At 52.6% G+C, this 24545-nt stretch overlaps 1 protein-coding gene across 1 annotated transcript in view; it reads left to right on the top strand.

The window, feature by feature from the left end:
• Positions 1-24217, top strand: part of LOC135570041 (sodium/hydrogen exchanger 7-like) — a 29957-nt gene extending 5740 nt beyond the window's left edge. The window contains exons 2-6 of the mRNA XM_065016093.1: positions 7957-8159; positions 11791-11868; positions 23653-23729; positions 23806-23918; positions 24108-24217. Of these exons, the coding sequence (XP_064872165.1) occupies positions 7957-8159; positions 11791-11868; positions 23653-23729; positions 23806-23918; positions 24108-24217 (581 nt within the window). The remainder of the gene's footprint in view (positions 1-7956; positions 8160-11790; positions 11869-23652; positions 23730-23805; positions 23919-24107) is intronic.
• Positions 24218-24545: the final 328 nt, after the last annotated feature.

The raw sequence follows: 24545 nt of genomic DNA, 5'->3' as shown, positions 1-24545 counted from the left end.
GAGGGGGATATTTTTCATATTTGTCAAACTAAAGCAGGAAGTACCAGTGACTCGCTCAATACGGAAGTAGTCAGATGATGTGAATGCTACGCTACAGTGTAACGACGTTCTTCGTTTGTCGAAAAGAGAGGACCGAAATGCAGCGTGGTGGTTACTCATGTCTTTAATGAAGAAATGACGATACATGAAATAACTGATACAAAATAACAAACGGAACGTGAAACTTATTACAGCCTATCTGGTGAACACTACACAGAGACAGGAACAATCACCCACGAAATACAAAGTGAAACCCAGGCTACCTAAATACGGTTCCCCATCAGAGACAACAAGAATCACCTGACTCTGATTGAGAACCGCCTCAGGCAGCCAAGCCTATACTAGACACACCCCTAATCATTCACAATCCCAAATCCTATAAAACCCCAATACGAAACACAACACATAACCCCGTGTCACACCCTGGCCTGACCAAATATATAACGAAAACACAAAACACTATGACCAAGGCGTGACATACAGGGCTGTTTTTCTAGCACAGACTGGAATATGTCAATGGCATTGAGGAGTATAACCCCTCAGTCACTGGCTTCATCAATAATAATCTTAATCCTTTATTGACGCTTTGCTTATTTGATGGTTCGTCTGAGGGCATAGCGGGATTTCTTTTAAGCGTCCAGATTAGTGTCCCGTTCCTTGAAAGCAGCAGCTGTAGCCTTTAGCTCAGTGCGGATGTTGCCTGTAATCCATGGCTTCTGGTTGGAATATGTACGTGCGGTCACTGTGGGGACGTTGTCGTCAATGCACTTATTGATGAAGCCGATGACTGTGGTGGAAAACTCAATACCATTGTCAGGATCGAGGCAAAGATGAACAGAGCAAAGTACAGAGAGATCCTTGATGAAAACCTGCCCCAGAACACTCAGGACAATCCAGAGGATGGAAGAGCCCCAGGGACAGCGACAATCCAGAGGACGGACAGTAGAGCCCCAGGGACAGCGACAATCCACAGGATGGTAGAGCCCCAGGGACAGTGACAATCCAGAGGACGGACAGTAGAGCCCCAGGGACAGTGACAATCCACAGGATGGAAGAGCCCCAGGGACAGTGACAATCCAGAGGACGGACAGTAGAGCCCCAGGGACAGCGACAATCCACAGGATGGTAGAGCCCCAGGGACAGTGACAATCCACAGGATGGTAGAGCCCCAGGGCCAGTGACAATCCAAAGGACGGTAGAGCCCCAGGGCCAGCGACAATCCACAGGACGGTAGAGCCCCAGGGCCAGCGACAATCCACAGGACGGTAGAGCCCCAGGGCCAGCGACAATCCACAGGACGGTAGAGCCCCAGGGACAGTGACAATCCACAGGATGGTAGAGCCCCAGGGCCAGTGACAATCCACAGGATGGTAGAGCCCCAGGGACAGTGTCAATCCACAGGACGGACGGTAGAGCCCCAGGGCCAGTGACAATCCACAGGATGGTAGAGCCCCAGGGACAGTGACAATCCAGAGGACGGACGGTAGAGCCCCAGGGACAGTGACAATCCACAGGATGGAAGAGCCCCAGGGACAGTGACAATCCAGAGGACGGACAGTAGAGCCCCAGGGACAGTGACAATCCACAGGACGGACGGTAGAGCCCCAGGGACAGTGACAATCCACAGGACGGTAGAGCCCCAGGGACAGTGTCAATCCAGAGGACGGACAGTAGAGCCCCAGGGACAGTGTCAATCCAGAGGACGGACAGTAGAGCCCCAGGGACAGTGTCAATCCAGAGGACGGACAGTAGAGCCCCAGGGACAGTGTCAATCCAGAGGACGGACAGTAGAGCCCCAGGGACAGTGTCAATCCAGAGGACGGACGGTAGAGCCCCAGGGACAGTGTCAATCCACAGGACGGACGGTAGAGCCCCAGGGACAGTGTCAATCCACAGGACGGACGGTAGAGCCCCAGGGACAGTGTCAATCCACAGGACGGTAGAGCCCCAGGGACAGTGACAATCCACAGGACGGACAGTAGAGCCCCAGGGCCAGTGACAATCCACAGGACGGTAGAGCCCCAGGGACAGTGTCAATCCACAGGACGGACGGTAGAGCCCCAGGGACAGTGACAATCCACAGGATGTTAGAGCCCCAGGGACAGTGACAATCCACAGGATGGTAGAGCCCCAGGGACAGTGTCAATCCACAGGACGGACGGTAGAGCCCCAGGGACAGTGACAATCCACAGGACGGTAGAGCCCCAGGGACAGTGACAATCCACAGGATGGACGGTAGAGCCCCAGTGACAGTGACAATCCACAGGACGGTAGAGCCCCAGGGACAGTGACAATCCACAGGACGGTAGAGCCCCAGGGACAGTGACAATCCACAGGACGGTAGAGCCCCAGGGACAGTGACAATCCACAGGACGGTAGAGCCCCAGGGCCAGTGACAATCCACAGGACGGTAGAGCCCCAGGGCCAGTGACAATCCACAGGACGGTAGAGCCCCAGGGCCAGCGACAATCCACAGGATGGTAGAGCCCCAGGGACAGTGACAATCCACAGGATGGTAGAGCCCCAGGGACAGTGACAATCCACAGGATGGTAGAGCCCCAGGGACAGTGACAATCCACAGGATGGTAGAGCCCCAGGGACAGTGACAATCCACAGGATGGTAGAGCCCCAGGGCCAGTGACAATCCACAGGATGGTAGAGCCCCAGGGCCAGTGACAATCCACAGGATGGTAGAGCCCCAGGGCCAGTGACAATCCACAGGATGGTAGAGCCCCAGGGCCAGTGACAATCCACAGGATGGTAGAGCCCCAGGGCCAGTGACAATCCACAGGATGGTAGAGCCCCAGGGCCAGTGACAATCCACAGGATGGTAGAGCCCCAGGGACAGTGACAATCCACAGGATGGTAGAGCCCCAGGGACAGTGACAATCCACAGGACGGACAGTAGAGCCCCAGGGACAGCGACAATCCACAGGACGGACAGTAGAGCCCCAGGGACAGCGACAATCCACAGGATGGACAGTAGAGCCCCAGGGACAGCGACAATCCACAGGATGGTAGAGCCCCAGGGACAGCGACAATCCACAGGATGGACGGTAGAGCCCCAGGGCCAGCGACAATCCACAGGATGGACGGTAGAGCCCCAGGGCCAGTGACAATCCACAGGACGGACGGTAGAGCCCCAGGGACAGTGACAATCCACAGGACGGACGGTAGAGCCCCAGGGACAGTGACAATCCAGAGGACGGACAGTAGAGCCCCAGGGACAGTGGCAATCCAGAGGATGGAAGAGCCCCAGGGACAGCGACAATCCAGAGGACGGACAGTAGAGCCCCAGGGACAGCGACAATCCACAGGATGGTAGAGCCCCAGGGACAGTGACAATCCAGAGGACGGACAGTAGAGCCCCAGGGACAGTGACAATCCACAGGATGGAAGAGCCCCAGGGACAGTGACAATCCAGAGGACGGACAGTAGAGCCCCAGGGACAGCGACAATCCACAGGATGGTAGAGCCCCAGGGACAGTGACAATCCACAGGATGGTAGAGCCCCAGGGCCAGTGACAATCCACAGGACGGTAGAGCCCCAGGGACAGTGACAATCCACAGGATGGTAGAGCCCCAGGGCCAGTGACAATCCACAGGATGGTAGAGCCCCAGGGCCAGTGACAATCCACAGGATGGTAGCGCCCCAGGGCCAGTGACAATCCACAGGATGGTAGAGCCCCAGGGCCAGTGACAATCCACAGGATGGTAGAGCCCCAGGGCCAGTGACAATCCACAGGATGGTAGAGCCCCAGGGCCAGTGACAATCCACAGGATGGTAGAGCCCCAGGGCCAGTGACAATCCACAGGATGGTAGAGCCCCAGGGCCAGTGACAATCCACAGGATGGTAGAGCCCCAGGGCCAGTGACAATCCACAGGATGGTAGAGCCCCAGGGACAGTGACAATCCACAGGATGGTAGAGCCCCAGGGACAGTGACAATCCACAGGATGGTAGAGCCCCAGGGACAGTGACAATCCACAGGATGGTAGAGCCCCAGGGACAGTGACAATCCACAGGATGGTAGAGCCCCAGGGACAGTGACAATCCACAGGATGGTAGAGCCCCAGGGACAGTGACAATCCACAGGATGGTAGAGCCCCAGGGACAGTGACAATCCAGAGGACGGATGGTAGAGCCCCAGGGACAGTGACAATCCACAGGACGGACGGTAGAGCCCCAGGGACAGCGACAATCCACAGGACGGACAGTAGAGCCCCAGGGACAGCGACAATCCACAGGACGGACAGTAGAGCCCCAGGGACAGTGACAATCCACAGGATGGTAGAGCCCCAGGGACAGCGACAATCCACAGCATGGTAGAGCCCCAGGGACAGCGACAATCCACAGGACGGACAGTAGAGCCCCAGGGACAGCGACAATCCACAGGACGGACAGTAGAGCCCCAGGGACAGTGACAATCCACAGGATGGTAGAGCCCCAGGGACAGCGACAATCCACAGCATGGTAGAGCCCCAGGGACAGCGACAATCCACAGCATGGTAGAGCCCCAGGGACAGCGACAATCCACAGGATGGTAGAGCCCCAGGGACAGCGACAATCCACAGGATGGACAGTAGAGCCCCAGGGCCAGTGACAATCCACAGGACGGACATTAGAGCCCCAGGGACAGCGACAATCCACAGGATGGTAGAGCCCCAGGGACAGCGACAATCCACAGGATGGTAGAGCCCCAGGGACAGTGACAATCCAGAGGACGGACAGTAGAGCCCCAGGGACAGCGACAATCCACAGGATGGTAGAGCCCCAGGGACAGTGACAATCCACAGGATGGTAGAGCCCCAGGGACAGTGACAATCCACAGGATGGTAGAGCCCCAGGGACAGTGACAATCCAGAGGATGGAAGAGCCCCAGGGACAGTGACAATCCAGAGGACGGACAGTAGAGCCCCAGGGACAGCGACAATCCACAGGATGGTAGAGCCCCAGGGACAGTGACAATCCAGAGGACGGACAGTAGAGCCCCAGGGACAGCGACAATCCACAGGATGGTAGAGCCCCAGGGACAGTGACAATCCAGAGGACGGACAGTAGAGCCCCAGGGACAGTGACAATCCACAGGATGGAAGAGCCCCAGGGACAGTGACAATCCAGAGGATGGACAGTAGAGCCCCAGGGACAGCGACAATCCACAGGATGGTAGAGCCCCAGGGACAGTGACAATCCACAGGATGGTAGAGCCCCAGGGACAGTGACAATCCACAGGATGGTAGAGCCCCAGGGACAGTGACAATCCAGAGGATGGTAGAGCCCCAGGGACAGCGACAATCCACAGGATGGTAGAGCCCCAGGGACAGTGACAATCCACAGGATGGTAGAGCCCCAGGGACAGTGACAATCCACAGGATGGTAGAGCCCCAGGGACAGTGACAATCCACAGGATGGTAGAGCCCCAGGGACAGTGACAATCCACAGGATGGTAGAGCCCCAGGGACAGTGACAATCCACAGGATGGTAGATCCCCAGGGACAGTGACAATCCAGAGGACGGACGGTAGAGCCCCAGGGACAGTGACAATCCACAGGGCGGACGGTAGAGCCCCAGGGACAGTGACAATCCACAGGACGGACGGTAGAGCCCCAGGGACAGTGACAATCCATAGGATGGTAGAGCCCCAGGGACAGTGACAATCCACAGGATGGTAGAGCCCCAGGGACAGTGACAATCCACAGGATGGAAGAGCCCCAGGGACAGTGACAATCCACAGGATGGTAGAGCCCCAGGGACAGTGACAATCCACAAGACGGTAGAGCCCCAGGGACAGTGACAATCCAGAGGACGGACGGTAGAGCCCCAGGGACAGTGACAATCCACAGGACGGACGGTAGAGCCCCAGGGACAGTGACAATCCACAGGATGGTAGAGCCCCAGGGACAGTGACAATCCACAGGACGGTAGAGCCCCAGGGACAGCGACAATCCACAGGACGGTAGAGCCCCAGGGACAGTGACAATCCACAGGATGGTAGAGCCCCAGGGACAGTGACAATCCACAGGATGGTAGAGCCCCAGGGCCAGTGACAATCCACAGGATGGTAGAGCCCCAGGGCCAGTGACAATCCACAGGATGGTAGAGCCCCAGGGACAGTGACAATCCACAGGATGGTAGAGCCCCAGGGACAGTGACAATCCACAGGATGGTAGAGCCCCAGGGCCAGTGACAATCCACAGGACGGACAGTAGAGCCCCAGGGCCAGTGACAATCCACAGGATGGTAAGAGCCCCAGGGACAGTGACAATCCACAGGATGGTAGAGCCCCAGGGCCAGTGACAATCCACAGGACGGTAGAGCCCCAGGGACAGTGACAATCCACAGGACGGTAGAGCCCCAGGGACAGTGACAATCCACAGGACGGTAGAGCCCCAGGGACAGTGACAATCCACAGGACGGACAGTAGAGCCCCAGGGACAGTGACAATCCACAGGACGGACAGTAGAGCCCCAGGGACAGCGACAATCCACAGGATGGTAGAGCCCCAGGGCCAGTGAGTGTAATAATAATGTAGCTAGTAGTAATAATGTAGTAGTAGTAATAATAATGTAGCTAGTAGTAATAATGTAGCTAGTAGTAATAATGTAGCTAGTAGTAATAATGTAGCTAGTAGTAATAATGTAGCTAGTAGTAATAATAATGTAGCTAGCAGTAATAATGTAGCTAGTAGTAATAATGTAGCTAGTAGTAGTAATAATGTAGATAGTAGTAGTAATAATGTAGCTAGTAGTAATAATAATGTAGCTAGTAGTAATAATAATGTAGCTAGTAGTAATAATAATGTAGCTAGCAGTAATAATGTAGCTAGTAGTAATAATAATGTAGCTAGTAGTAATAATAATGTAGCTAGCAGTAATAATGTAGCTAGTAGTAATAATGTAGCTAGTAGTAATAATAATGTAGCTAGCAGTAATAATGTAGCTAGTAGTAATAATAATGTAGCTAGCAGTAATAATGTAGCTAGTAGTAATAATAATGTAGCTAGCAGTAATAATGTAGCTAGTAGTAATAATGTAGCTAGTAGTAATAATGTAGCTAGCAGTAATAATGTAGCTAGCAGTAATAATGTAGCTAGTAGTAATAATGTAGCTAGCAGTAATAATGTAGCTAGTAGTAATAATGTAGTAGTAGTAATAATAATGTAGCTAGTAGTAATAATGTAGTAGTAGTAATAATAATGTAGCTAGTAGTAATAATAATGTAGCTAGTAGTAATAATAATGTAGTTGTAATAATATTAATAATAATAAGCTGAAATAAAATATCCCAGAAATGTTCCATATGCACAAAAAGCTTATTTCTCTCAAATGTTGTGCTCAAATTAGTTTACATCCCTGTTAGTGAGCATTCCTCCTTTGCCAAGATAATCCATCCACCTGACAGGTGTGGCCTATCAAGAAGCTAATTAAAACAGCATGCTCATTACACAGGTGCAACTTGTGCTGGGGACAATAAAAGGCGTCACACAACACAATGCCAAAGACGTTTTGAGGGATTGTGCAATTAGCATGTTGAGTGCAGGAATGTCCACAAACGGTTGCCAGAGAATTGAATGTCAATTTCACTACCATAAGCCGCCTCTAACGAGGTTTAAGAAATTTTGGAAGTGTGAAGATATTCTATCCTCAGTATCTCTCTCTCGCCCTCGCTCTCTCTCTCTCCTTCCCTCTCTCTCTCTCCTTCCCTCTCTCTCTCTCCTTCCCTCTCTCTCTCTCTCTCCTTCCCTCTCTCTCTCTCTCTCCTTCCCTCTCTCTCTCTCTCTCTCCTTCCCTCTCTCTCTCGCCCTCGCTCTCTCTCTCTCCTTCCCTCTCTCTCTCTCCTTCCCTCTCTCTCTCTCTCTCTCCTTCCCTCTCTCTCTCTCTCTCTCTCCTTCCCTCTCTCTCTCTCTCTCTCTTCCCAGGACTGTTGGTAGGTGTGATCCTGCGTTATGGAATCCCAGCCACCAGCTACCACAAAAAAACTCCTCCCAGCTGTTCTCTTGAGGAGGGGCCAGTCAGTACGCTCCTACTGAACGTCAGTGGGAAGTTCTTTGAGTACACGCTGAAAGGAGAGATCAACTCGAGGGAGATACACAACGTGGAGCAGAATGACATGCTGCGTAAGGTAACAATCATACACACACACACACACACACTATGTTGGAACAGAATGATATGCTGCACAATAATATAGTTATGATAACCCCTAAACTACTGACTAAACACACCTTAACTGTATAACCCCCCCCCAACTACTGACTAAACACACCTTAACTGTATAACCCCCCCCCAACTACTGACTAGACACACCTTAACTGTATAACCCCCAACTACTGACTAAACACACCTTAACTGTATAACCCCCCAACTACTGACTAAACACACCTTAACTGTATAACCCCCCCCAACTACTGACTAAACACACCTTAACTGTACAACCCCCCAACTACTGACTAAACACACCTTAACTGTATAACCCCCCAAACTACTGACTAAACACAACTGAACTGTATATCCCCCCCAACTACTGACTAAACACAACTGAACTGTATAACCCCCCCCAACTACTGACTAAACACACCTTAACTGTATAACCCCCCCCAACTACTGACTAAACACACCTTAACTGTACAACCCCCCAACTACTGACTAAACACACCTTAACTGTATAACCCCCCAACTACTGACTAAACACACCTTAACTGTATAACCCCCCAAACTACTGACTAAACACAACTGAACTGTATATCCCCCCCAACTACTGACTAAACACAACTGAACTGTATAACCCCCCCAACTACTGACTAAACACACCTTAACTGTATAACCCCCCAACTACTGACTAAACACAACTGAACTGTATAACCCCCCCAACTACTGACTAAACACAACTGAACTGTATAAACCCCCCAACTACTGACTAAACACACCTTAACTGTATAACCCCCCCCAACTACTGACTAAACACAACTGAACTGTATAACCCCCCAACTACTGACTAAACACAACTGAACTGTATAACCCCCCAACTACTGACTGAACACAACTGAACTGTATAACCCCCCAACTACTGACTAAACACAACTGAACTGTATAACCCCCCCAACTACTGACTAAACACAACTGAACTGTATAACCCCCCAACTACTGACTAAACACAACTGAACTGTATAACCCCCCAACTACTGACTAAACACAACTGAACTGTATAACCCCCTCCCCCAACTACTGACTAAACACACCTTAACTGTATAACCCCCCCCAACTACTGACTAAACACACCTTAACTGTATAACCCCCCCCAACTACTGACTAAACACAACTGAACTGTATAACCCCCCAACTACTGACTAAACACAACTGAACTGTATAAACCCCCCAACTACTGACTAAACACAACTGAACTGTATAACCCCCCAACTACTGACTAAACACAACTGAACTGTATAACCCCCCAACTACTGACTAAACACAACTGAACTGTATAACCCCCCCAACTACTGACTAAACACAACTGAACTGTATAACCCCCCCCAACTACTGACTAAACACAACTGAACTGTATAACCCCCCAACTACTGACTAAACACAACTGAACTGTATAACCCCCCCCAACTACTGACTAAACACAACTGAACTGTATAACCCCCCCCAACTACTGACTAAACACAACTGAACTGTATAACCCCCCAACTACTGACTAAACACAACTGAACTGTATAACCCCCCAACTACTGACTAACCACAACTGAACTGTATAACCCCCCCAACTACTGACTAAACACAACTGAACTGTATAACCCCCCCAACTACTGACTAAACACAACTGAACTGTACAACCCCCCCCAACTACTGACTAAACACAACTGAACTGTATAACCCCCCAACTACTGACTAAACACAACTGAACTGTATAACCCCCAACTACCGACTAAACACAACTGAACTGTATAACCCCCAACTACTGACTAAACACAACTGAACTGTACAACCCCCCAACTACTGACTAAACACAACTGAACTGTATAACCCCCCAACTACTGACTAAACACAACTGAACTGTATAACCCCCCCCAACTACTGACTAAACACAACTGAACTGTATAACCCCCCAACTACTGACTAAACACAACTGAACTGTATAACCCCCCCCAACTACTGACTAAACACAACTGAACTGTATAACCCCCCAACTACTGACTAAACACAACTGAACTGTATAACCCCCCCAACTACTGACTAAACACAACTGAACTGTATAACCCCCCAACTACTGACTAAACACAACTGAACTGTATAACCCCCCCCCCAACTACTGACTAAACACAACTGAACTGTACAACCCCCCAACTACTGACTAAACACAACTGAACTGTACAACCCCCCAACTACTGACTAAACACAACTGAACTGTATAACCCCCCAACTACTGACTAAACACAACTGAACTGTATAACCCCCCAACTACTGACTAAACACAACTGAACTGTATAACCCCCCAACTACCGACTAAACACAACTGAACTGTATAACCCCCCAACTACTGACTAAACACAACTGAACTGTACAACCCCCCCAACTACTGACTAAACACAACTGAACTGTATAACCCCCCAACTACTGACTAAACACAACTGAACTGTATAACCCCCCAACTACTGACTAAACACAACTGAACTGTATAACCCCCCAACTACTGACTAAACACAACTGAACTGTATAACCCCCCCCAACTACTGACTAAACACAACTGAACTGTATAACCCCCCCCAACTACTGACTAAACACAACTGAACTGTATAACCCCCCAACTACTGACTAAACACAACTGAACTGTATAACCCCCCAACTACTGACTAAACACAACTGAACTGTATAACCCCCCCCAACTACTGACTAAACACAACTGAACTGTATAACCCCCCCCAACTACTGACTAAACACAACTGAACTGTATAACCCCCCCAACTACTGACTAAACACAACTGAACTGTATAACCCCCCAACTACTGACTAAACACAACTGAACTGTATAACCCCCCCCCCAACTACTGACTAAACACACCTTAACTGTATAACCCCCCAACTACTGACTAAACACAACTGAACTGTATAAACCCCCCAACTACTGACTAAACACAACTGAACTGTATAACCCCCCAACTACTGACTAAACACAACTGAACTGTATAACCCCCCAACTACTGACTAAACACACCTTAACTGTATAACCCCCCCCAACTACTGACTAAACACACCTTAACTGTATAACCCCCCCCAACTACTGACTAAACACAACTGAACTGTATAACCCCCCAACTACTGACTAAACACACCTTAACTGTATAACCCCCCCCAACTACTGACTAAACACAACTGAACTGTATAACCCCCAACTACTGACTAAACACACCTTAACTGTATAACCCCCCCAACTACTGACTAAACACAACTGAACTGTATAACCCCCCCAACTACTGACTAAACACAACTGAACTTGTGGAAAGGCATCCTGAAAACATTTCCCAGTATCCAGTCCAACCTATTTTCATGTCAGAGTCTCTGCATCCTGAATCTGTGGTTGTCTGTACAGTCCTGGCTCGCTAAGTATTTGATCACAAGCAGCCCTTGTTGGCATTGCTTTACAATGTGACCTCTTTGTCATCAGTCTGCATCTCAGCAGTGTATTAGCTGGCTAATAGCAACTTGTATGTAAACAGATCAATCCTAAACATGTTTTTCTCCTAAATGTACAGGTTACCTTTGACCCTGAAGTATTCTTCAATATACTGCTACCTCCAATCATTTTCCATGCTGGCTATAGTCTCAAAAAGGTAAGTCACAGCTTTAACATTTGTATTCTGTATTTTTTTTAAACCTTTTTATTTAACTAGGCAAGTCCGGTAAGAACACATTCTTATTTTACAATGACTGCCTACGACGCTGGGCCAAACCCTCCCCTAACCCGGACGACGCAGGGCCAAACCCTCCCCCAACCCAGATGACGCTGGGCCAAACCCTCCCCTAACCCGGACGACGCTGGGCCAAACCCTCCCCTAACCCGGACGACGCTGGGCCAAACCCTCCCCTAACCCGGACGACGCTGGGCCAAACCCTCCCCTAACCCGGACGACGCTGGGCCAAACCCTCCCCTAACCCGGACGACGCTGGGCCAAACCCTCCCCTAACCCGGACGACGCTGGGCCAAACCCTCCCCTAACCCGGACGACGCTGGGCCAAACCCTCCCCTAACCCGGACGACGCTGGGCCAAACCCTCCCCCAACCCGGACGGCGCTGGGCCAAACCCTCCCCCAACCCGGACGGCGCTGGGCCAAACCCTCCCCAACCCGGACGGCGCTGGGCCAAACCCTCCCCAACCCGGACGGCGCTGGGCCAAACCTCCCCCAACCCGGACGGCGCTGGGCCAAACCCTCCCCCAACCCGGACGGCGCTGGGCCAAACCCTCCCCCAACCCGGACGGCGCTGGGCCAAACCCTCCCCTAACCCGGACGACGCTGGGAAAATTGTGCGCCGCCCTATGGGACTCCCGATCACGGCCGGTTGTGATACAGCCCGTGATCGAACCAGAGCCTCAAGCACTGAGATGCAGTGCCTTAGACCGCTGCGTCACTCTGGAACATGTGACGTGTTATTCTGGTGTAATTTCTGACTTCCGATTGGCCAGGATTGTCTCCTACGTAGTAGCATGTAAGAACGGTCCAGGTTTCTCAACAGTGTTCCGTTGACTCAGGACATTGTTACTGATATTAAAGGGTTAATTACTGTAGCAAGGCGCTCAACATGATCTGGTCATCGACTGTGGTTCAGAATGGGCTGATCTACTGCAACAACGAGATCTCTGATTGGACATACTGTAGACAGGGGAGCCCTCTCATTGGCCAGCCTTTTAGAGTATCACCCTTCTGGGAGGAAGTCGAGACCACATGTCTTTGTCTGCATCCCAAATGGCCCCCTATTCCCTAAATAGAGCTCTATGGCCCTGGTCAACACTACCCCTACTGGGCCCTGGTCAACAGTAGAGCACTACCCCTACTGGCCCTGGTCAACAGTAGAGCACTACCCCTACTGGCCCTGGTCAACAGTAGAGCACTACCCCTACTGGCCCTGGTCAACAGTAGAGCACTACCCCTACTGGCCCTGGTCAACAGTAAAGCACTACCCCTATGGGCCCTGGTCAACAGTAGAGCACTACCCCTACTGGCCCTGGTCAACACTACCCCTATGGGCCCTGGTCAACAGTAGAGCACTACCCCTATGGGCCCTGGTCAACAGTAGAGCACTACCCCTATGGGCCCTGGTCAACAGTAGAGCACTACCCCTATGGGCCCTGGTCAACAGTAGAGCTCTACCCCTATGGGCCCTGGTCAACAGTAGTACACTACCCCTATGGGCCCTGGTCAACAGTAGTACACTACCCCTATGGGCCCTGGTCAACAGTAGTGCTCTACCCCTATGGGCCCTGGTCAACAGTAGAGCACTACCCCTATGGGCCCTGGTCAACAGTAGAGCACTACCCCTATGGGCCCTGGTCAACAGTAGAGCACTACCCCTATGGGCCCTGGTCAACAGTAGAGCACTACCCCTACTGGCCCTGGTCAACAGTAGAGCACTACCCCTACGGGCCCCTGGTCAACAGTAGTACACTACCCCTATGGGCCCTGGTCAACAGTAGAGCTCTACCCCTATGGGCCCTGGTCAACAGTAGTGCACTACCCCTATGGGCCCTGTTCAACAGTAGTACACTACCCCTATGGGCCCTGGTCAACAGTAGTGCTCTACCCCTATGGGCCTTGGTCAACAGTAGTGCTCTACCCCTATGGGCCCTGGTCAACAGTAGAGCACTACCCCTATGGGCTCTGGTCAACAGTAGTACACTACCCCTATGGGCCCTGGTCAACAGTAGAGCACTACCCCTATGGGCCCTGGTCAACAGTAGAGCTCTACCCCTATGGGCCCTGGTCAACAGTAGTACACTACCCCTATGGGCCCTGGTCAACAGTAGTACACTACCCCTATGGGCCCTGGTCAACAGTAGAGCACTACCCCTATGGGCCCTGGTCAACAGTAGAGCACTACCCCTATGGGCCCTGGTCAACAGTAGAGCACTACCCCTATGGGCCCTGGTCAACAGTAGAGCACTACCCCTACGGGCCCCTGGTCAACAGTAGAGCACTACCCCTACGGGCCCCTGGTCAACAGTAGTACACTACCCCTATGGGCCCTGGTCAACAGTAGAGCTCTACCCCTATGGGCCCTGGTCAACAGTAGTACACTACCCCTATGGGCCCTGGTCAACAGTAGTACACTACCCCTATGGGCCCTGGTCAACAGTAGAGCACTACCCCTATGGGCCCTGGTCAACAGTAGAGCACTATCCCTATGGGCCCTGGTCAACAGTAGAGCACTACCCCTACTGGCCCTGGTCAACAGTAGAGCACTACCCCTATGGGCCCTGGTCAACAGTAGAGCACTACCCCTATGGGCCCTGGTCAACAGTAGAGCTCTACCCCTATGGGCCCTGGTCAACAGTAGTACACTACCCCTATGGGCCCTGGTCAACAGTAGTACACTACCCCTATGGGCCCTGGTCAACAGTAGTGCTCTACCCCTATGGGCCCTGGTCAACAGTAGAGCACTACCCCTATGGGCCCTGGTCAACAGTAGAGCACTATCCCTATGGGCCCTGGTCAACAGTAGAGCACTACCCCTACTGGCCCTGGTCAACAGTAGAGCACTACCCCTATGGGCCCTGGTCAACAGTAGAGCACTACCCCTATGGGCCCTGGTCAACAGTAGAGCTCTACCCCTATGGGCCCTGGTCAACAGTAGAGCTCTACCCCTATGGGCCCTGGTCAACAGTAGTACACTACCCCTATGGGCCCTGGTCAACAGTAGTACACTACCCCTATGGGCCCTGGTCAACAGTAGTGCTCTACCCCTATGGGCCCTGGTCAACAGTAGAGCACTACCCCTATGGGCCCTGGTCAACAGTAGAGCACTACCCCTATGGGCCCTGGTCAACAGTAGAGCACTACCCCTATGGGCCCTGGTCAACAGTAGAGCACTACCCCTACTGGCCCTGGTCAACAGTAGAGCACTACCCCTACGGGCCCCTGGTCAACAGTAGTACACTACCCCTATGGGCCCTGGTCAACAGTAGAGCTCTACCCCTATGGGCCCTGGTCAACAGTAGTGCACTACCCCTATGGGCCCTGGTCAACAGTAGTACACTACCCCTATGGGCCCTGGTCAACAGTAGTGCTCTACCCCTATGGGCCTTGGTCAACAGTAGTGCTCTACCCCTATGGGCCCTGGTCAACAGTAGAGCACTACCCCTATGGGCCCTGGTCAACAGTAGTACACTACCCCTATGGGCCCTGGTCAACAGTAGAGCACTACCCCTATGGGCCCTGGTCAACAGTAGAGCTCTACCCCTATGGGCCCTGGTCAACAGTAGTACACTACCCCTATGGGCCCTGGTCAACAGTAGTACACTACCCCTATGGGCCCTGGTCAACAGTAGAGCACTACCCCTATGGGCCCTGGTCAACAGTAGAGCACTACCCCTACGGGCCCCTGGTCAACAGTAGAGCACTACCCCTACGGGCCCCTGGTCAACAGTAGTACACTACCCCTATGGGCCCTGGTCAACAGTAGAGCTCTACCCCTATGGGCCCTGGTCAACAGTAGTACACTACCCCTATGGGCCCTGGTCAACAGTAGTACACTACCCCTATGGGCCCTGGTCAACAGTAGTGCTCTACCCCTATGGGCCCTGGTCAACAGTAGAGCACTACCCCTATGGGCCCTGGTCAACAGTAGAGCACTATCCCTATGGGCCCTGGTCAACAGTAGAGCACTACCCCTACTGGCCCTGGTCAACAGTAGAGCACTACCCCTATGGGCCCTGGTCAACAGTAGAGCACTACCCCTATGGGCCCTGGTCAACAGTAGAGCTCTACCCCTATGGGCCCTGGTCAACAGTAGTACACTACCCTATGGGCCCTGGTCAACAGTAGTACACTACCCTATGGGCCCTGGTCAACAGTAGTGCTCTACCCCTATGGGCCCTGGTCAACAGTAGTGCTCTACCCCTATGGGCCCTGGTCAACAGTAGTGCTCTACCCCTATGGGCCCTGGTCAACAGTAGAGCACTACCCCTATGGGCCCTGGTCAACAGTAGAGCACTATCCCTATGGGCCCTGGTCAACAGTAGAGCACTACCCCTACTGGCCCTGGTCAACAGTAGAGCACTACCCCTACTGGCCCTGGTCAACAGTAGAGCACTACCCCTATGGGCCCTGGTCAACAGTAGAGCTCTACCCCTATGGGCCCTGGTCAACAGTAGTACACTACCCCTATGGGCCCTGGTCAACAGTAGTACACTACCCCTATGGGCCCTGGTCAACAGTAGTGCTCTACCCCTATGGGCCCTGGTCAACAGTAGAGCACTACCCCTATGGGCCCTGGTCAACAGTAGAGCACTATCCCTATGGGCCCTGGTCAACAGTAGAGCACTACCCCTACTGGCCCTGGTCAACAGTAGAGCACTACCCCTATGGGCCCTGGTCAACAGTAGAGCACTACCCTATGGGCCCTGGTCAACAGTAGAGCTCTACCCCTATGGGCCCTGGTCAACAGTAGAGCTCTACCCCTATGGGCCCTGGTCAACAGTAGTACACTACCCCTATGGGCCCTGGTCAACAGTAGTACACTACCCCTATGGGCCCTGGTCAACAGTAGTGCTCTACCCTATGGGCCCTGGTCAACAGTAGAGCACTACCCCTATGGGCCCTGGTCAACAGTAGAGCACTACCCCTATGGGCCCTGGTCAACAGTAGAGCACTACCCCTATGGGCCCTGGTCAACAGTAGAGCACTACCCCTACTGGCCCTGGTCAACAGTAGAGCACTACCCCTACGGGCCCCTGGTCAACAGTAGTACACTACCCCTATGGGCCCTGGTCAACAGTAGAGCTCTACCCCTATGGGCCCTGGTCAACAGTAGTGCACTACCCCTATGGGCCCTGGTCAACAGTAGTACACTACCCCTATGGGCCCTGGTCAACAGTAGTGCTCTACCCCTATGGGCCTTGGTCAACAGTAGTGCTCTACCCCTATGGGCCCTGGTCAACAGTAGAGCACTACCCCTATGGGCCCTGGTCAACAGTAGTACACTACCCCTATGGGCCCTGGTCAACAGTAGAGCACTACCCCTATGGGCCCTGGTCAACAGTAGAGCTCTACCCCTATGGGCCCTGGTCAACAGTAGTACACTACCCCTATGGGCCCTGGTCAACAGTAGTACACTACCCCTATGGGCCCTGGTCAACAGTAGAGCACTACCCCTATGGGCCCTGGTCAACAGTAGAGCACTACCCCTATGGGCCCTGGTCAACAGTAGAGCTCTACCCCTATGGGCCCTGGTCAACAGTAGTACACTACCCCTATGGGCCCTGGTCAACAGTAGAGCTCTACCCCTATGGGCCCTGGTCAACAGTAGTGCACTACCCCTATGGGCCCTGGTCAACAGTAGTACACTACCCCTATGGGCCCTGGTCAACAGTAGTGCTCTACCCCTATGGGCCTTGGTCAACAGTAGTGCTCTACCCCTATGGGCCCTGGTCAACAGTAGAGCACTACCCCTATGGGCTCTGGTCAACAGTAGTACACTACCCCTATGGGCCCTGGTCAACAGTAGAGCACTACCCCTATGGGCCCTGGTCAACAGTAGAGCTCTACCCCTATGGGCCCTGGTCAACAGTAGTACACTACCCCTATGGGCCCTGGTCAACAGTAGTACACTACCCCTATGGGCCCTGGTCAACAGTAGAGCACTACCCCTATGGGCCCTGGTCAACAGTAGAGCACTACCCCTATGGGCCCTGGTCAACAGTAGAGCACTACCCCTATGGGCCCTGGTCAACAGTAGAGCACTACCCCTACGGGCCCCTGGTCAACAGTAGAGCACTACCCCTACGGGCCCCTGGTCAACAGTAGTACACTACCCCTATGGGCCCTGGTCAACAGTAGAGCTCTACCCCTATGGGCCCTGGTCAACAGTAGTACACTACCCCTATGGGCCCTGGTCAACAGTAGTACACTACCCCTATGGGCCCTGGTCAACAGTAGTGCTCTACCCCTATGGGCCCTGGTCAACAGTAGAGCACTACCCCTATGGGCCCTGGTCAACAGTAGAGCACTATCCCTATGGGCCCTGGTCAACAGTAGAGCACTACCCCTACTGGCCCTGGTCAACAGTAGAGCACTACCCCTATGGGCCCTGGTCAACAGTAGAGCACTACCCCTATGGGCCCTGGTCAACAGTAGAGCTCTACCCCTATGGGCCCTGGTCAACAGTAGTACACTACCCCTATGGGCCCTGGTCAACAGTAGTACACTACCCCTATGGGCCCTGGTCAACAGTAGTGCTCTACCCCTATGGGCCCTGGTCAACAGTAGTGCTCTACCCCTATGGGCCCTGGTCAACAGTAGTGCTCTACCCCTATGGGCCCTGGTCAACAGTAGAGCACTACCCCTATGGGCCCTGGTCAACAGTAGAGCACTATCCCTATGGGCCCTGGTCAACAGTAGAGCACTACCCCTACTGGCCCTGGTCAACAGTAGAGCACTACCCCTACTGGCCCTGGTCAACAGTAGAGCACTACCCCTATGGGCCCTGGTCAACAGTAGAGCACTACCCCTATGGGCCCTGGTCAACAGTAGAGCTCTACCCCTATGGGCCCTGGTCAACAGTAGTACACTACCCCTATGGGCCCTGGTCAACAGTAGTACACTACCCCTATGGGCCCTGGTCAACAGTAGTGCTCTACCCCTATGGGCCCTGGTCAACAGTAGAGCACTACCCCTATGGGCCCTGGTCAACAGTAGAGCACTACCCCTATGGGCCCTGGTCAACAGTAGAGCACTACCCCTATGGGCCCTGGTCAACAGTAGAGCACTACCCCTATGGGCCCTGGTCAACAGTAGAGCACTACCCCTATGGGCCCTGGTCAACAGTAGAGCACTACCCCTACTGGCCCTGGTCAACAGTAGAGCACTACCCCTACGGGCCCCTGGTCAACAGTAGTACACTACCCCTATGGGCCCTGGTCAACAGTAGAGCTCTACCCCTATGGGCCCTGGTCAACAGTAGTGCACTACCCCTATGGGCCCTGGTCAACAGTAGTACACTACCCCTATGGGCCCTGGTCAACAGTAGTGCTCTACCCCTATGGGCCTTGGTCAACAGTAGTGCTCTACCCCTATGGGCCCTGGTCAACAGTAGAGCACTACCCCTATGGGCCCTGGTCAACAGTAGTACACTACCCCTATGGGCCCTGGTCAACAGTAGAGCACTACCCCTATGGGCCCTGGTCAACAGTAGAGCTCTACCCCTATGGGCCCTGGTCAACAGTAGTACACTACCCCTATGGGCCCTGGTCAACAGTAGTACACTACCCCTATGGGCCCTGGTCAACAGTAGAGCACTACCCCTATGGGCCCTGGTCAACAGTAGAGCACTACCCCTATGGGCCCTGGTCAACAGTAGAGCACTACCCCTACGGGGCCCTGGTCAACAGTAGAGCACTACCCCTACGGGCCCCTGGTCAACAGTAGAGCACTACCCCTACGGGCCCCTGGTCAACAGTAGTACACTACCCCTATGGGCCCTGGTCAACAGTAGAGCTCTACCCCTATGGGCCCTGGTCAACAGTAGTACACTACCCCTATGGGCCCTGGTCAACAGTAGTACACTACCCCTATGGGCCCTGGTCAACAGTAGTGCTCTACCCCTATGGGCCCTGGTCAACAGTAGAGCACTACCCCTATGGGCCCTGGTCAACAGTAGAGCACTACCCCTATGGGCCCTGGTCAACAGTAGAGCACTACCCCTATGGGCCCTGGTCAACAGTAGAGCACTACCCCTACTGGCCCTGGTCAACAGTAGAGCACTACCCCTACGGGCCCCTGGTCAACAGTAGTACACTACCCCTATGGGCCCTGGTCAACAGTAGAGCTCTACCCCTATGGGCCCTGGTCAACAGTAGTGCACTACCCCTATGGGCCCTGGTCAACAGTAGTACACTACCCCTATGGGCCCTGGTCAACAGTAGTGCTCTACCCCTATGGGCCTTGGTCAACAGTAGTGCTCTACCCCTATGGGCCCTGGTCAACAGTAGAGCACTACCCCTATGGGCCCTGGTCAACAGTAGTACACTACCCCTATGGGCCCTGGTCAACAGTAGAGCACTACCCCTATGGGCCCTGGTCAACACTACCCCTATGGGCCCTGGTCAACACTACCCCTATGGGCCCTGGTCAACACTACCCCTATGGGCCCTGGCCAACACTACCCCTATGGGCCCTGGTCAACAGTAGAGCACTATATAGTCAATAGGGTTCCATTTGGGATGCAAACTTCCAGTTCCTGTCTTAGGTTACCCTGCTAGACCCACTCTCTGATACTGGCCTGTGGGACTGCTGTGAAGGACATGTCAGACTGGTACTCTCTGATACTGGCCTGTGGGACTGCTGTGAAGGACATGTCAGACTGGTACTCTCTGATACTGGCCTGTGGGACTGCTGTGAAGGACATGTCAGACTGGTACTCTCTGATACTGGCCTGTGGGACTGCTGTGAAGGACATGTCAGACTGGTACTCTCTGATACTGGCCTGTGGGACTGCTGTGAAGGACATGTCAGACTGGTACTCTCTGATACTGGCCTGTGGGACTGCTGTGAAGGACATGTCAGACTGGTACTCTCTGATACTGGCCTGTGGGACTGCTGTGAAGGACATGTCAGACTGGTACCCTCTGATACTGGTCTGTGGGACGGCTGTGAAGTACACATCTCAGACTGGTACTCTCTGATACTGGCCTGTGGGACTGCTGTGAAGGACACATGTCAGACTGGTACTCTCTGATACTGGCCTGTGGGACGGCTGTGAAGGACACATGTCAGACTGGTACTCTCTGATACTGGCCTGTGGGACGGCTGTGAAGGACATGTCAGACTGGTACTCTCTGATACTGGCCTGTGGGACTGCTGTGAAGGACACGTCAGACTGGTACTCTCTGATACTGTCCTGTGGGACGGCTGTGAAGGACATGTCAGACTGGTACTCTCTGATACTGGCCTGTGGGACTGCTGTGAAGGACACATGTCAGACTGGTACCCTCTGATACTGGTCTGTGGGACTGCTGTGAAGGACACATGTCAGACTGGTACTCTCTGATACTGGCCTGTGGGACGGCTGTGAAGGACATGTCAGACTGGTACTCTCTGATACTGGTCTGTGGGACTGCTGTGAAGGACATGTCAGACTGGTACTCTCTGATACTGGCCTGTGGGACTGCTGTGAAGGACACATACTCTACTTTTGTACATTGCTGTAGAACATTATTTAAAACCAAAAATATAAATGCAACATGTAAAGTGTTGGTTTCATGTATCATGCACTGAAATTAAAGATTTGAATAATGTTCCATAAAGCTTATTTGGCTCAAATGAGTTTCCCTCCCTGATAGTGAGCAGTTCTCCTTTACCAAGATAATCCATCCACCTGACAGGTGTGGCCTGTCTGTCGACCTCCCGGTGGCCTTTCTGTCGACCTCCCGGTGGCCTTTCTGTCGACCTCCCGGTGGCCTGTCTGTCCAGTTAGGCTAACAGCCTATCGATCTATATCCAATCTAACCATAGTTGATTATATTTTATTTTATTTTGGGTTAAACAAGTTGTACAGTTTTTAAAACCGTATTTAAGAGTACAAGAAACCCAGAGAATGACACAGTGTAAACCAGGTATTTCCAACGTGGTCCAAGTTGTAGGACATAAAACATAACAGGAAATAGCACATAAAAAAGACCACGACTAAAAGTCCCACTATTTCCGACCTTCTCCTATGTAGGCCTGCACACATTTCCCCGTAGTTCTAGCTATCGCCAGCTAGCCTGCTTCTAGCTATCGCCAGCGAGCCTGCTTCTAGCTATCGCCAGCTAGCCTGCTTCTAGCCATCTCCAGTGTAGCTGGATTTGAGTGTAGTTAGTCCTTTCTGAGAGCTGTAGTGCCAACTCAAGCCCCCAATAAAAGGACATCCTGTAGAGTTCAGAGGGATATAGGATCAAGCATAGAGCAACCAGAGTGGTATAGTACCAAGCAAGCTAGATCTACTCAGGCTTTTATAATGCTAGCCAGCTTCAGTTAGCTTCACATTCCAGGTCAGGTTTCATCCATATTGCTCATCCACCTGCCGCTAACTCTACTAGGCTTTTAACTGTGCGTGCATGTGTTATTTTATATTGTTGCCTTGTTGAGAAGGAACCTGCAAGTAAGCATTTCGTTAGACGATGTATCCCGTACACACAGTGGCTTCGGAATGTATTTAGACCCCTTTTTCGGTATTCTAAAATCTCATCAATCTACACACAATACCCAATAATGACATCACAATACCCAATAATGACATCACAATACCCAATAATGACATCACAATGCCCAATAATGACAAAGCAGAAACGGGAAAACTAATGTGTTCATGCGGAAATGCCTATTTGCATAAGTATTCAGATCTTTTTCTATGAGACTCGAAATTGAGCTCCGCTGCATCCTATTTCCATTGATCATCTTGAGATGTTTCTACAACTTGATTGGAGTCCGGCAACCCTGCTCACCAAGGCCCTCTTGTGAGGGGAGATGACTGGCAACCCTCTCCCTGCTCACCAAGGCCCTCTTGTGAGGGGAGATGACAGGCAACACTCTCCCTGCACACCAAGGCCCTCTTGTGAGGGGAGATGACAGGCAACACTCTCCCTGCACACCAAGGCCCTCTTGTGAGGGGAGATGACAGGCAACACTCTCCCTGCACACCAAGGCCCTCTTGTGAGGGGAGATGACAGGCAACACTCTCCCTGCACACCAAGGCCCTCTTGTGAGGGGAGATGACAGGCAACACTCTCCCTGCACACCAAGGCCCTCTTGTAGGGGAGATGACAGGCAACACTCTCCCTGCACACCAAGGCCCTCTTGTAGGGGAGATGACAGGCAACACTCTCCCTGCACACCGAGGCCCTCTTGTGAGGGGAGATGACAGGCAACACTCTCCCTGCACACCGAGGCCCTCTTGTGAGGGGAGATGACAGGCAACACTCTCCCTGCACACCAAGGCCCTCTTGTGAGGGGAGATGACAGGCAACACTCTCCCTGCACACCAAGGCCCTCTTGTGAGGGGAGATGACAGGCAACACTCTCCCTGCACACCAAGGCCCTCTTGTGAGGGGAGATGACAGGCAACACTCTCCCTGCACACCAAGGCCCTCTTGTAGGGGAGATGACAGGCAACACTCTCCCTGCACACCAAGGCCCTCTTGTGAGGGGAGATGACAGGCAACACTCTCCCTGCACACCAAGGCCCTCTTGTGAGGGGAGATGACAGGCAACACTCTCCCTGCACACCGAGGCCCTCTTGTGGGGCTGGCTGACATCAATGGCACAGAAATAAGTGTTTATTTTAATGCCCATGTAGATCACACACTGACCTCTCTACATTCTATGATGTAGCCTAGCAATTTATAATATCCCTTCTCTTTTTCCAGAGACACTTCTTCAGGAACCTGGGCTCCATCATAACCTATGCCTTCCTAGGAACAGCTATCTCATGCTTCGTCATTGGGTGAGTCAGCGTATTGTTGGGACTGATTTTAGATCATGTCTGGTATGGAGCTCTTCTAGTCCTCTCCTCTCTTCAGAAACCTGATGTATGGAGTGGTGAAGCTGATGCAGTTCATAGGGCAGCTGACTAACAAGTTCTACTACACAGACTGTCTTTTCTTTGGAGCCATCGTCTCTGCCACTGACCCAGGTAGGCACTGGAGCTCCTCACCACCTCATCCCAGTGGAGGGCTCTCTCTACAGGCCTCCAGGAGCATACCTCTGCAGTCCGTCCTTAACATATTATCCCTCCTAGTTCACTACAAGGATGGTCATGGTACATCCTAGCGAGCAGCACGTTGCTCCTCAACTCTCTTAAGTGTGTGTGTGTGTATTTCAGTGACGGTGCTGGCCATCTTCAATGAGCTCCATGCAGATGGTGATCTTTATGCCCTGCTGTTTGGAGAGAGTGTCATGAACGACGCAGTGGCCATCGTCCTCTCCTCGTAAGTTACCGTGCTCCTCTCTCCTCCCAGCGCTCTCTCGCTCTGTCCGTCTGTCTCTCGCTCTGTCCGTCTGTCTCTGTCTCTCTCGTCTCTCTCGCTCTCTGTCTGTCTCTCTCGCTCTCTGTCTGTCTCTCTCGCTCTCTGTCTGTCTCTCTCGCTCTCTGTCTGTCTCTCTCGCTCTCTGTCTGTCTCTCTCGCTCTCTGTCTGTCTCTCTCTCTCGCTCTCTGTCTGTCTCTCTCTCTCGCTCTCTGTCTGTCTGTCTCTCTCGCTCTCTGTCTGTCTGTCTCTCTCGCTCTCTGTCTGTCTGTCTCTCTCGCTCTCTGTCTGTCTG

The sequence above is a fragment of the Oncorhynchus nerka genome, unplaced genomic scaffold, assembly GCF_034236695.1.
Source record: "Oncorhynchus nerka isolate Pitt River unplaced genomic scaffold, Oner_Uvic_2.0 unplaced_scaffold_1146, whole genome shotgun sequence".
Classification (NCBI taxonomy): Eukaryota; Metazoa; Chordata; class Actinopteri; order Salmoniformes; family Salmonidae; genus Oncorhynchus; species Oncorhynchus nerka.
Note: the sequence above shows the minus strand (reverse complement) of the source record. Positions and strands in the feature narration are given on the sequence as shown.